This window comes from Anopheles ziemanni, chromosome X (genome assembly GCF_943734765.1).
Source record: "Anopheles ziemanni chromosome X, idAnoZiCoDA_A2_x.2, whole genome shotgun sequence".
Lineage (NCBI taxonomy): Eukaryota > Metazoa > Arthropoda > Insecta > Diptera > Culicidae > Anopheles > Anopheles ziemanni.
Genome location: NC_080707.1, coordinates 3,270,936 through 3,284,280, shown reverse-complemented (window position 1 = coordinate 3,284,280; position 13,345 = coordinate 3,270,936). Strand labels below are relative to the sequence as shown.

At 49.3% G+C, this 13,345-nt stretch overlaps 1 protein-coding gene across 1 annotated transcript; it reads right to left on the bottom strand.

Moving 5' to 3' along the window:
* Window positions 1-85: 85 nt before the first annotated feature.
* On the bottom strand, window positions 86-8,302 carry LOC131290550 (nose resistant to fluoxetine protein 6). The gene is made up of 10 exons (XM_058319704.1): window positions 7,918-8,302; window positions 3,743-3,889; window positions 3,442-3,680; window positions 3,092-3,380; window positions 2,832-3,016; window positions 2,234-2,757; window positions 2,014-2,140; window positions 629-818; window positions 387-535; window positions 86-319 (listed from the first exon to the last, which is right to left on the bottom strand). The coding sequence occupies exons 1-10, from the start codon at window positions 8,300-8,302 to the stop codon at window positions 86-88; spliced, it is 2,469 nt and encodes an 822-aa protein (XP_058175687.1).
* Window positions 8,303-13,345: the final 5,043 nt, after the last annotated feature.

Genomic DNA, 13,345 nt, shown 5'->3' with positions numbered 1-13,345 from the left:
CTCCCTGTCTCTTCTCTCCCTCTCGCTGTTTCTCGCTGCGTTTCTCCCTCCGCTCTCTGCGTCGCTCCCCCGGTGTGGCTTCCGGCTAGTGGACGCCACTAGTTGGCCTGCTGTTTTCGTTCTCGTCCACGCTCGTCGCCACCTTCAGCACCTTCCCCGTGTCGTCGCGGGCGCCGTCCTCACCGGTCGCCACGGCCACCGGTTGTTGGCTCTTGCCCTTGCGGAACAGCATTTTCTTGATGTTGATGAAGGGCGTCTCGAACAGCACCGTCAGCAGAAACGACGCCAGAAACACCACCGCGTACTCGTTCGTGTTGAACTGTGGCAAGGGTTTGTTAGTTTGTTGACTGTTTGGGTGTGTGTGCGCGTGACACAGGAGAACTTACGATCACGGCTGGCCAGAACTCGAAGTACTGCGGGGCCCGCGTCCGGCCGACGTTGTAGAAGAAGATGGGAAACTGCGTCAGGTAGACGGCGTACGAGATGCGGGTGGTGATGCGGAAGCCTCGCCACGAGAAGAAATCGATCAGCTTATCTGTGTCGCAAACGGAGAGAACGGAGCGAGATGTAATGTAGAAAAACAAAAATTCGCCAATGGCCGCGATGGCGCGGACTCGCTGACAAATACTTCTGTAGCCCAGGTGGGCGGTGAAGACGGTCCAGGCGAAGAACAGGCACCAGGCGATCGGGGAGAACGCGGCGTAGCTGGCCGCGTGCAGCGGATCGTAGACGTAGTGGATCGAGCCCATCGGGGCCGGCCCGAAGAAGGCAACCGCGATGGAGAGCGTACTCACGTACCAGCCGATTTTCATTTGTTTCTGAAAGGGGGACCGGCGAGGGGGGGGACAGTGAGACTTCGTTAGACGTACAGTTACGCACCGAAGTTCGGTGACCCACGTTCAACTTCAGATATCTTGCATATCCATCATATATTCGCACCATAGCCATAAAATGTCAATTTAAAACTAATCAACCGAGAACAAATTTAAAAAAAATCACCATAGTCGGGACGCTTTGTGTACCATCTGATTTGATCCCCTCGACCAGGGGTCGGCAAAGCTCGGCCCGCCAACTAATGTTACTTCGTACAAAAAAACCCATCTCAATTTTTATCGGATTTGTTCCCGATGTCAGGGTTGTGTTCACCCCAAAAAATGAAGGTTAAAAATGTTCAATATCAGGTGACTTCGTTGTAGACTTTTTGTTCGACTTAAGCTATCTATCGCCATTATTGATCGTTCTCCAATTTCCTAATCCCGTGACTCTCACCCAAAATCGGCAGCGGCAATAGCTCGTTAATAGGTTTCCATACCTATTACGCACTAAAATAAAGCTCGAAATATTGGAAACTTCTCGAAAAGGAGTTATTTTAGTTACTGCCACCAAACCCTGCGTAGAAGATTAATTTCAAGTACAATTGAAAACAATAATGAACAGTAAAACAAACCAAAACTGCATATGTGGAAACATTAAAATTCAACGAAAAGAAGTATGAAAATGTCGCAATGGAAATGGCAAAATTAGTTGAAACTTGCATCAGCTAAATCTGGTGTAAATTACAATCGCTAACATCGCCTCAATGCAAACGAAATTTATAATGGCGAAATCAAGGGGGTAACGATTTCTTATAGAAATTGTTTAAATTGACGTTCGTTCAGTTCTCTTGCAAAATTTGACTTCAACCTCTCTATTCCCCAATTCCGTTCTCGTCTCCTCTCCTCTCCTGCTTAGTCCTTCCGTTCGGTGACCCTGCGTCCTCTACCCTTTGCCAATTTTTTGTAATTAATTTTAAGTTTAGACTTTATAAAGCCCTCGAGGCGAATAACAGTAAGAGCATAATAAAACGTTCACGAAAAACATGTTGCTATTCAAAACGAAAGCCAATACTCAAGGATCCAAATCCCCGGCTTATGCGTTAAGGCTAAGTAGAGATATGTAAGATATGTAAGAGTCAAACGTGGGTATTGCGTATGGTACCTTCGCTTTGGGGAGTGACGGTAAGGGTGTACTAACCTCGGTCAGCTTCATTGTTTTGTACTGGGAGCAGGCGTACCCCAGTATGACGCCCATGATGTACACCGTGACGCGGTAGTAGGGCAGGGTGTACATGAAGTCGGCCGTCTCGAACAGTTGCTTCACGCTGCGAACGGAAGAACGGGAAGACAGATGGTCAAATGTCAATGTCCGGGTGGGGGGGGGGGGGGGGTTCGTTCGGGGCAAGGGGAACACCTACGACGTGCCGAAGTAGACGTAGTTCGCCAGGCGCAGGTTGTACGTGACGTAGAACCGCTGCACGGTGGTGATGGCGGCGAGCGCCAGTAGCGCTAGTAGGCCGCGCCGGGGCCATCGCCACACCAGGTAGATGAAGAGCGGCGCCACGCAGAACAGCTCCGTGTCGATGCCGACGTGGTGCGTGTGCGTCAGGCACATGTTCTTGAAGCCGAAGTAGTTGTGGATGAACAGCATGTTGCGCCACCAGTAGCGCTTGCAGATGTCGCCGTGGTTCGTCACCACCAGGTTCCAGAGCGGGCCGCTGCCGAGGAACGGTAGCACGAACGTGCAGAAGAGGATGAGCGCCCCGAGCGGTGGCACGATGCGCAGCAGCCGGCCGACGTACTCCTGGTGTAGCCGGACCCGCTGCCCCTTCGCCAGCCGCTCGACGAACGAGAACGTGGTGAGGAAGCCGCTGAACATGATGAACGGATCGGTAAAGATGGCCGCCGCCCGTCCAATCACCGTCCATGGTTGGCCGAGTATCTGCGGAGTAGTGTAATCCCCACCGTCACATTAGTTACTCCACGGTACACACAGACACACCGAGGAGTACTTACCTCACTCATTTCCGTCCGGTTGACGTAGGGATTGAAGAAGAGCGCCATGGACTTGTGCGCAATCAGCAGCAGAAGCGCATTGAGGAAGCGGATCCCGTGCACGCACGCGATGTCGTTTCGCTCCTCCCTGAAGCTCAGTATCGATCGGGTGTTTTTGATCAGCGAAAACACCGTGAACCATTCCACTGCAGGGAAGAGAGCTGGATTGTGAGCTCGGGTCGGGTTCCTGACATGCGGCGCGGGGGGCGCGGGGTCCTTACCTTTGTCGTGCGATTTGAGATCGTACAGGGTGGAGGCGAGCACGAGGGCCGCGTACAGCGCGAACCCGTACCAGACGAGCCAGGTCCGGTCGGTGAAGTACTCCCGCCAGATGGCGTGCTTCGTCTGGCAGAGGGCCGGATGGACCTTCACCTCCGTCTGGATGCCGGTGTCGGTGATGTAGTGCTGCAGGAACTCGCTCAGCGACTGCTGGACGTCTTCGGCGGTGCACCCGGCCGGGACGCACAGGGCCCAGTGTACGGTGGAAAAGCGGGGCACCCGGTGGCCAGGCTGCGGGGATATAACCGGAGTCGGGTCATTCGCTTGCGTCGAGATACTTGAGAGTACTTACGTCGTTGAGGTTACTCTTGAGCATGCCGTGGGCCTGGACGAGATCGAAGATGTGCTTCAGCACCTGCGTGTTCGGTTTGATCGTCGGCTGCACCTCCGCCATGCAGTAGCGCCCCTGGAGCGTCCCCCCATCCGCGCCCGGTAGCGTCTGCTGGATGTTGAGGCACTGGTCGTAGTCACCGTACTGGTTGATGTTACCGTTCAGGATGCCCTGACCCACCTTGGCACTGGCATCGTGCACTGGAAGGATGCATGGAGCAGCGCTCAGTGAAAGGGGTACTCAGGAGTACGCAGCTACTTACTTCGAAGCGCCCACAGGCTGGAGGCTGCATACGCGCGGAAGAACTGCGCCGACTGCAGTCTGCATTGCGCCGACACGCGCTTGCTGTACGCCGGGTCGAAGGGTACGTTGATGCTGAACACTTTGCTGTTGAGGGACTTTATGTAACCTGTCGAGGACGAAGACAAGCGTTCAGATGGGATTATCGTCTAACGCTATCAGCACTCGATGCAGCATGTTCTGAGACATTAACCATCCCCAAAAACCCGATCGGCACACAGGCGACAAAGTCCAGGTAATTAGCGGTCCGCTCGCGTTTACATTCTGCTGCGCTGGAGCGATGCGCACCGCTCCAAACGCCATTCGCGTCACACGTCACTTTTTGGCGCAGACCTGCCTGCCAGCGCACGTAGCGCAGTCGTGTCCGGCCTATCAATTGCGGTCGGGGTTTTGTCCCGAATCGCCACATAGCTACCGACTGTAGCTGCTAGGCCGCCGGTGTCCTTGGTCAGCCTGGAAGCACCTGCTACTGGACTTTGCACCCTGGAACACTGGCTGAGACAGCAGTACTCCGAGGTACGCAGGCGGGCAGGGTTCTAAAGCGGACAACCGGATGATCGTTCTATGAAGCACAAAGGCATTCACCCGGGCTAAACAATGTCACAGTTTAGTACTGCAAACTCCCGGGTTTTGCGCCATTATGGCGGCCATTTTCCCCATGCAGAACCAATAACAAGATGGCGCAATCCAAGTGTGCCAATGCAAGATGATTGACAAAGATAATTCGGAGTATGTGTGTGTGTGTGTGTGTGTGTGTGTGACTAGTACGTCAATATTTGGGCATCCACAGTGACAACCCCACTGGATATATATATATAAATCCGATCGTCGCAACGCCGATGCCGATGGCGGACTGGAAAACCGTAACGAACACGTGGACGGAATTTTAATATCTTTATTGTCCTCGATCGCGCGCTATCGCCGATAATCAGAATGTCCACTCCACGTCCCCCCCCCCCCCCTCTCGCTTTTTATCGCTCTTTCTGGTTTTACAACACTCTCCAACCCTGTGATTGAAGAGGGGGTGAAAATGGGGGGAAAGAAAAAAAAGGTAGGCACACTGGCAGGTTACATAAAAAAAACCCATCGCTTACATAAGCCCCGGCAGTGCGTTGCGGCACGTGCACGTGCAGTGCACACTACTATTTCGCGACAGGCACTAAGGTGACACCTTTTTGCTTTCGGCCAACGCGAACCCTAACCTCAACTCCCAGAGTCCTTCGGGGTGGCCCGATTTTGGGGCACCATTTTGATCCTGCCATTATCCTTGTAGGCCTTTCTCTTAGTTTTATTGGTCTTGAAGCAACGCCTAGGTTAGGTTAAGGGTAGAACCGCAGGTTACTAAAGAGTTGCCTGTTGTTTTTTGGTTCGCCTATTCCAATTATTGTGTTCCACCTAGAATAGCGTGTCCGGACGAGGATCGGTCGCTTTTTTTTATCCACCTTATGATCACCGCAAGCTGCTGGTGAAGCCGTTGTGTAGCGGCAAAAAACCAACGGCAACAGATCCATACGTGAGATCACTTGCCTTCACCGAAGATCGCATGAAACGGTGATTGCAGCCATGAGCCGGTGGGGTCGGTTGTTGTAGCTGCATTTTGTTTTTTTTTTTTTGCCTCTATACCGCTGCTTTATCGCGTTAGATTTGCCCCGCTTTTAGTTCAAGCAGCTAGTGCACATACACACACACACGAGGTACGCGCGTTAGAGTGTCACGGCCTTTCGCTAATACAGAGAGAGAGAGAGAGGGTGCTGCGGGAAATTTAGTGCGCGTACTTGATCTTTTAGCCGGCGTGCACTTGAAATGCTCGGTATGTTAACTACATCTTTGCGCCGCCAGAAGGCCGCCTCACACATCGCGTGGGAAGTCTGTAAGCTCGCCGGGCCACCTTCGGTACGGCTAAGGCCATGCTCGGCCATGAAGCCGAGATGGGGAGAATCCGCCGAGTCTATGCTGGCTGGAGCTGCAGAACAGTTCCTCGACTAAGTACTCGATAGCACGCCGGGCGTTGGGCGTACGATAAACCTGTACAGGTTCTGCAAACTTGTAGCCTATATGAAACCCTGCCAATGAAGTCCCCAATCAGGGTTAAGTTCTTAAAACATCTGGAGTGAAACATAAAAGACCCCAAAAGTCATGTAAGTTAACCATTCCAAGGTAAAACCAGCACAAAAAAGCTAGGTTTAAGGTACCTAAGCGCTCCCACAAATACGGTTGACCTACTTTAACAGCACACCGTACGTCGAATACGGTAGACAAGTACCTCCGGGGGAAGATTGTTGGAGAAAAATACATAGTAATAGCTTTAGATATAAACAAAAAACAGAAAAGGCTCTTTTCGATCGCAAAACAAGAAACATTGCTTCCAAAACCTGTCATGAAAGGCACCACACCTAAAGCTAGAAGCACTGCTTAACGCTTCAACGACTTGCGGATATAAATCGATTTGTTAATAATCATTTTGTGGGAGTTTTTAGATAGTTGTATGTTTTGTAAGGATTAATTCACGAATATTAGAGACTGTAAACAAATCATGGAACGTCAGTGTCTAAAGTAGGAAACACATTTCGAAAAGAACCAATTAACCAGGTGTCGACACCATAGACATTCTTCCATTTTGGAATAGTTTCGTTAATAAACGAATTCCGCTCATCGGAGAAAACATCTGTCAAACGACGATCGACTCCTGTAGCGTATTGTATGGAAAGTATTGTAATAGCAGGTCAAAGCTGGAACCAGAACGTAGTCCAACGAACTGGAGTAGACACACAAGGTTCACTTAACACTGGTACTACCAACAGGTATCTTTGGAATGTTGCGCTTGATGCTAATCGAATCTCGGACCTGACGCTCGAGGTTCATGAGTATCAGTTAATGAATTGGAGCATCAGGTGGAGAAGTTCTTTGTTGATCCCTGTTGAGTAGTTACGTGTCGGAAGCGCGTTTCGAATAGCTTCTTCGTCTAACGGAGGCTGTTCAGAATCAGAATAGTCCACCTTGGGGGCCGGCCGGGGCTCAGAAGGAGCAATCAGAAGGGCATTCAGCAGCGTAACAATGTGGTTGGTGCTGCATAACCCTGGACCCTGCAACTGCAACCGTTTCAAACCGAGGTACGAAACGCTGACCAACGGCAACAAATAGTGTCGTGGGGTGAGACCTGCCACCAAAAAGGGTGCCTCGGCAGGGTTGATATCACGTTCCACACACACACACACACACACACACACACACACACACACATTTCCCTCTCCTTGTTTTTCTTTCACTTCAAACAAAAGCTGTTGGGTCGCATCGGCAAAGACACGTCCGCTTCCTGAGGTTCAGGTCGCCAAGTATCATAATAACAGTGGATGGAGCACGGTTTTTCGCTTACCTTAAGAAGTGCACCACTACTCTACTACCCCTCACCCTCTCCCCCGCTTGTGTGGTACCGTAAAAGGAGAAAGCAAATGTTGCAAGCTTTGACTTCGACTAAGTCTCTCTATCTCCGTTTTGCATATACGGTCACGGTTCGGGTGGCTTTCCTTAGGACAAGGATTTACTCGCCGCCCTTCGGTACATTGTTGTTGACATTTCGAGTGTGTGTGTGTTTTCTTTTCCCCTCCCCCCCAACGGGGTTTGTTTCCCATTTCGCAAAGAGCTCCACAAACGCATGGCGACTGAAAGTGCACCGCTTTCAGGGGAGTCGCGGGAAGACGTATGACTCACCGCTCTAACTCACTCCGGCGCTCCGGGCACACTTTTGCACAACAAACACCGTGCTCGAAAAGCGGTTGAAAGTTCACAAGCAAAAGAGTTCTAAATGGCCAAACAGTGAGTTCAGTTCGCACTCAGTTCCTGCCCGGTTCCAGTTCTCGGGAAAAAGAGCTATTTTGATCCGATCTCTGGCACTTTTGTGCTCTGATCGCTCGTCGACACTAGGTAGGATGAATAATACCATCTGTGGTCGGTGCAGGAGCCAATGTACACTCGTTCTGGAGTATTGTAACGATCCGGACTCGTCGGAGCGGGAGCTGCATGCACTCGGAATGCGAGTTTCTTTCGGTTCGGTTGCGGGTTTTTCTTTCTCGGATGAAGACGATTGATCGAGGTGAAGCTGATGGATGGATGGCGTAGGGGTTTGGTCGCGGATCTCACCTGCTTCGGCCGCGTCCAGCAGGGTGCCGTCCTCCTCAGGCGTCGCGAACGCTCCGGAGCGCCCCTCGTCCGCCAGCTCGAGTAGATAGGCTCCGATGTCGGTGAGGTTCGCCACCGGTAGGGCACTGCCGTTGGCCAGCAGGCCCGTCCACGATCGCTCCCCGATGTCCGCACCCTTCCCCTGCCTCGGTGCCAGCCCCTCGCCACCCGCCCTCCGCAGCGAGTGGAGCGGAGCGCAACCGCCAGCGTCGGCCACGGTCGGATAGATCGAGTCCAGCACGGCGGCCAGTGTCGGGACGCGGCTAACGGTGGCCACTCCGCCACTCCTCACTACCACCGCCATCCCCAGGGCGACGACGACGACGAATGCCGCCGGTAGCGACATCTTCCCCGCTTCCCTTCGTAACGCAACAAGCACAAAACAAAGGTTCTCAATTATCCCAATTCACCGCTGGATCAATTCGCACCCCGCCGTCTCACACACTCATCACACACCTTCCCGCACCCCCCGTAAAATTCCCGAATCCGCACACCGAACGAAAAATCCGCGGGAAAACGCACACACGGAGACGCGAGCGACGCGCCGGTTTTGCAGTACGTTGCGTCGTGAAGGTTAGCTTGCGACTGACGCTTCGCGCCCGTGCGCCATGTGACTACATACGTACCCGCCGCCCGCCTGCTCGCTTTTCCTCTCTCTCTCCCACATACACATACCATACCACCCTCACTCACCCCCCCCCCCCCCCCCGCGGCGACGCGAGCTGCTGTGCTTTTAGTTTGTTTCGCTTTTGCTGTTTTTTTTTTTTTTTTGCGCACCTGAACTGCATGATCCACCTATCCCTACCCCTCCCACCATCAGCTCCTCCTCCGCAAATCCTCCACCAACCTCGGCCAAGGTTCATCTGGGGCTCACTGTCCACCACCAACGGACCCGTTCATTACTTGGGCCTTAGATACTACCTTCAGCTTGATGGTGGGGAGGGGGGACGGCAGGTGTGTGTTTTTAAAAAGTTATTAAAATACCCCATCAGAACCGCAAGACAGTTGAAGAGGGGGAAGGAGGGAGGTTTATCAAGGAAACCGCGACCACCGAAGAACGTCGGATATTGCTGGTTTGCAGGGGGAAGGTACAGAGGGGGGGCACTCGGTACACCAAGACACAATGTACACACATAAACACATTTTGCAGGGTACTAGTTGTTGGCAAACATTTGAACATTTCATTTCTCGCCCCAAAACTCATCCGTTCCGGACATTCTAAAGCCATGGGACAGCTTCCGGGTGACGGTGGGGGAGGAGGGAGGAGGGGAGGTCTTTTTGTATCAACGTGGAGTCTGGGAGCAACTCCGATGGCCGCACAACGCAACCGTCTCTAAGTTCTAAGCAAATAGACGTAGTTATTTTTGTTTCAATTTCAAAGTTCCAATTTAAAATTTAACGGAATTGTCTCCTTTTTAAATCAAAGCGAATCTTAGAAGAAAATTTCAAATACCGCAGGGATCAACGATGTTATTCCTTGTGAAATCACCAAAATACAAACTGATGCGTTCAAAGACAGCACAGGATGCTTTTGGCGCGAAGTTGTTAAGAATAATTCAAAATTTCCGGTAGATTTATAAAACAGATCTCTGGAGAAAAATATTATCGTCCATGGAGAATAAAATTAATTTTTGCAGTTTTTCGTTAGAAGATGACTTAGCGTGGGAAGCGCAATGGGTGTCTCCTAGCCTTTGTTCTATCGGCTGGATTGAACCGGAATGCCGCAACTACGCAGTGCGATTACATGCAAAGCGAGTTGGTCTTCATATTTGGTGATGAACCGCGAAACCCTTCAATTAATTCTAAAAATACGTTAACTTCCGCTATGCAATCGGTACGCTCCAGTAGCGAACTGACACTGCCTTACGTGAGCTAGGAACTTGCTCTAAGGCGCCAACACCGCTAACGCGCGGCTTGTACAGCGACGAAACGGATGCACAAATAAAATAAATCTCAAGATGGACGTGAAGGCGTGAAGTTCAACCCTCAAGACAAGCAGTCGGCAAATGATGTGTGTGCCAAGACGATCAAAACCGATTACATCCACTTCAAGCGCATTGCATCATTCCGCTGACATTTTCCACGGCTTTTTAATCTAGGTAACTCAAACATCCCGACATCTGCGGGGAAACGTACAAAAAACAAAAATCCTCCGATAAAAGCGTGTTTTGCCTCTTTCTCTCTGTGCGAGTTAGATAATTGAGGCCCTCCACACATTTCCATTGCTCTAAATGTTTCTATATCTATGGCCAATATTGGACTTATGTTTTTAAACAGCTTGCAATCCTTTTTATATATGTTTTTTAGTATATAGTATCCATGTCATTCAATAGAAATAAATTCTACACGTCTTTCCGTTACTGTCCATAACTTCGTTACATATTTTAAAGTTAATATTATTACACAATTTAAAAAAGGGTAACAATGCAGACTTTTACTGTTGACCCGTAAATTAAGTCAAACGGAAATACAAGATGAAAAGAAGATTGATAAAAACATATTCTGTCAAGGATTTAGGTGAAAGCTAACAATGGTTTAGTAATATCAAAGGACATCTGTCATAACTTTGATCAAAGTATGTATACCACTGAGAGAATACATAAAATCGGTAGTTACTTTTGCACTTATAATTGGTTATTTAGTTCTCCGCACTTAATCTAACCGAACAAATCAATATTTAATTTACATCAAATTCGTGGAAGACAAAACTACGACCGTTCTGGCTTTAAGAAGGGAACAAATATGCATGCATGGCTCCAAAATCTAGTCATTTCGACCAACAGAAGGAGAAACATGTTTGTAGAATCAGTAACAAAAGAAAACTTAACGGGAAAAGCAGGAAAAAGCTATTGGAGATACAACTAAAATAATATTTTGAAAATAAAACCTGTGCAGAGAAAATAAACCCTTGTTGCTTGTGAAAAATAAAATAAAAAGGGATTGATAGAGTGACGTTTCGCAGCGCAACGGATCCGTTTGCAAATCCGACGAACGAAGGAGTAGAAAACAAAAAAGAAAACAGTCAATCCTTACATCGAAACCGCGGATGCGTTCTTCCATCCATCCGGGAATGTCGTCAGTTGCTCTGGGTATCTCCCACCCCCTCCCCCCAAAGGCGGTTAGTGATGATTGGCTACTGTGATACGAACCCCCCCCCCCCCCCCCCCGCCCTTCCCACTCCACCCCCGCGGATCGGTTTCTTTCGGGTTGAAGTTATTTTTTAATTTTATTTTTCGAACTTTTGCCACATTGGTTTATGGTGTGGCATGACAAACACGGCTATCGGATACACTTGACGACACCAGGCACGTATTCCACCAGCGCAGGAATCTCACTAGGTGTGTGTGTGTGTGCGTTGGTGTGCTTAACCGCGGCGTGGCAATCGTAGACTGGCCGTGAAAACGGAACTTGGCGATCCATAAACTAGTACGTTTCGGTTAGGTTAGGTTCGCTTGCTTCGCTTGCTCATCCCTGTCCCTTCCCCCTTTCGTTGCTTCCAAACGCATACGATTTCGATTTGCCCGGCGGGAGGGTTCGTCGCTTGCCCGCAAAGGAAAGACTTCAATGCGCTGCTTTAAGCTTAATTCGCCCCGAAAACCGCAGATCCCGGCAGAAGATCTGCGTTCTCGATGGCAAAGGGTGGTCGGTGGAAATGTCGGTCACTGCAGGCCGAAACGAAAGTAAAATGCCAATGTGTGTGTGTGTGTGTGTGCGGCCATAAACCGTTGGGTAATAATCGACGCCCGGCGCGAACGATATTACATCAGTTCACAAGGCGCACTCGCAGCGCCGGTTTTTTGGCCCGGGTTTGCAATAAATTTACAATCAATCAATTACCTCGCGCCACCCGCTACTGCTCTCTCCCTTTCCCCTCCCGTGGGCGGAACTCCTTCATGAAAATCGTCGTGAAAATCGTCGGCCACGCTCCACGAAAATGGTCGTTTATTTAAAAATAAATCCCACGGGAAAAACCAACCCCCAAACATTCTACGAAAACAGGGAAAAGGAAAACCAAGAAGAGAAGAGGAAAAAAAAAAACGGTACACTTTGCAGCACGACGTACGTGGTTAGCATGCGTTTTTTGTTTTTTTTTTTTGTTTGTTTGTTTGTTTGAAGACTTTATTATTTGGAACGTCACTCCGCGCGACTTCGACGCTAGCTCAACAAAGGTATTATATTGCTCTTGTGTTCTTCTTCTACTCGGCTAAGTGTGTTGCGAGATGGCGGTGGCTGGTTGGAGGGAGGGGTGATAAAGGATTTATGATAGAGAAGAATTTTGGGGGGGCTTTCTTGCTTGCTTACTTTCTCCTGGAAGGAATCGGAATATGCTTCTTTGCGGTGCAACTAAACAAAAACAGGATGTCAAGCGTTTGAGGGAGGGAGGGTGAAAGAGAAGGAGAGAAAGAGAGGAACCAGCAGGCTTCTATTTACAATGAACGCGTCCACCATTTTTGTTCGATTTTTCCGTTTCGTTTTCACCGGATTTGCCCATACTGTTGGGTGTTTTTTTGTTTTTTTTTTTGTTTGCGCTAAACCGTAACTTTAAACTCTATACAGCGAATCCGTCTACTAAGCCTAAAGCCATCCAAAACGGGCCAACGAAACTAAAAGAAGAAGAAATGGGGAAATTATAAGCTGTGCGCGCACCTAGCAGCTTCGCTAAACATCAACCAACGTACTAATAGTAAATGTACACATAATTACACACCGAAACGAGGAGGTCTGGTCAGGTTCTTTTCTGGGGAAGGGGAAAAGTAAGAAAACCTGGCAAACCTGGCGCGGGGGAAAGGTGTCCGACGGCGACAACAACAACGACATTATGTCACGGAAAGTTAAATAAAAAATTCTCCTGCTATCGCGATCACCATTTGTTTTCTTATCGGATTGTTTTACACGGATCATAGTGCGCCTCCTCACCGTTCGTGTTGCGCAAAGACAAGCTTCCCGACGGCCCCTAAAGCAAAGTCTGGTGCTTTGCAATCAATTCTATGCTTGCTTTCGCTTCACACATTCGGACTGTTTGCTTGTACGCTAAATGCAACATTATAATATGTCTGATTCGTCTCCCGCTAATTAAGTTCGCTAACCGGATGCTAAACAAAGTGTTTGCAAAAAAGAAATCAAATAGAATTCGAAAAACTAACAAAACAAACAAACCGAAGATGCTAAGAGAAAAACACATTTGATTTTGAAGAGAGCAAACGAGCAGAATCTCACTATTAGTTTGGTAGAAATAATCCAATCCAAACAAGATGACTGTCTCTTGGTCCTTTTTTTGTATTATCTACCCATAGCTTTAATGTCGGTGTCAACAGAGGAGCTTCTTGTCGATTATTTTATTCATTTGGAGCTGCTATCAATTGTACTTTTTTTTTCTATCGTAATGATT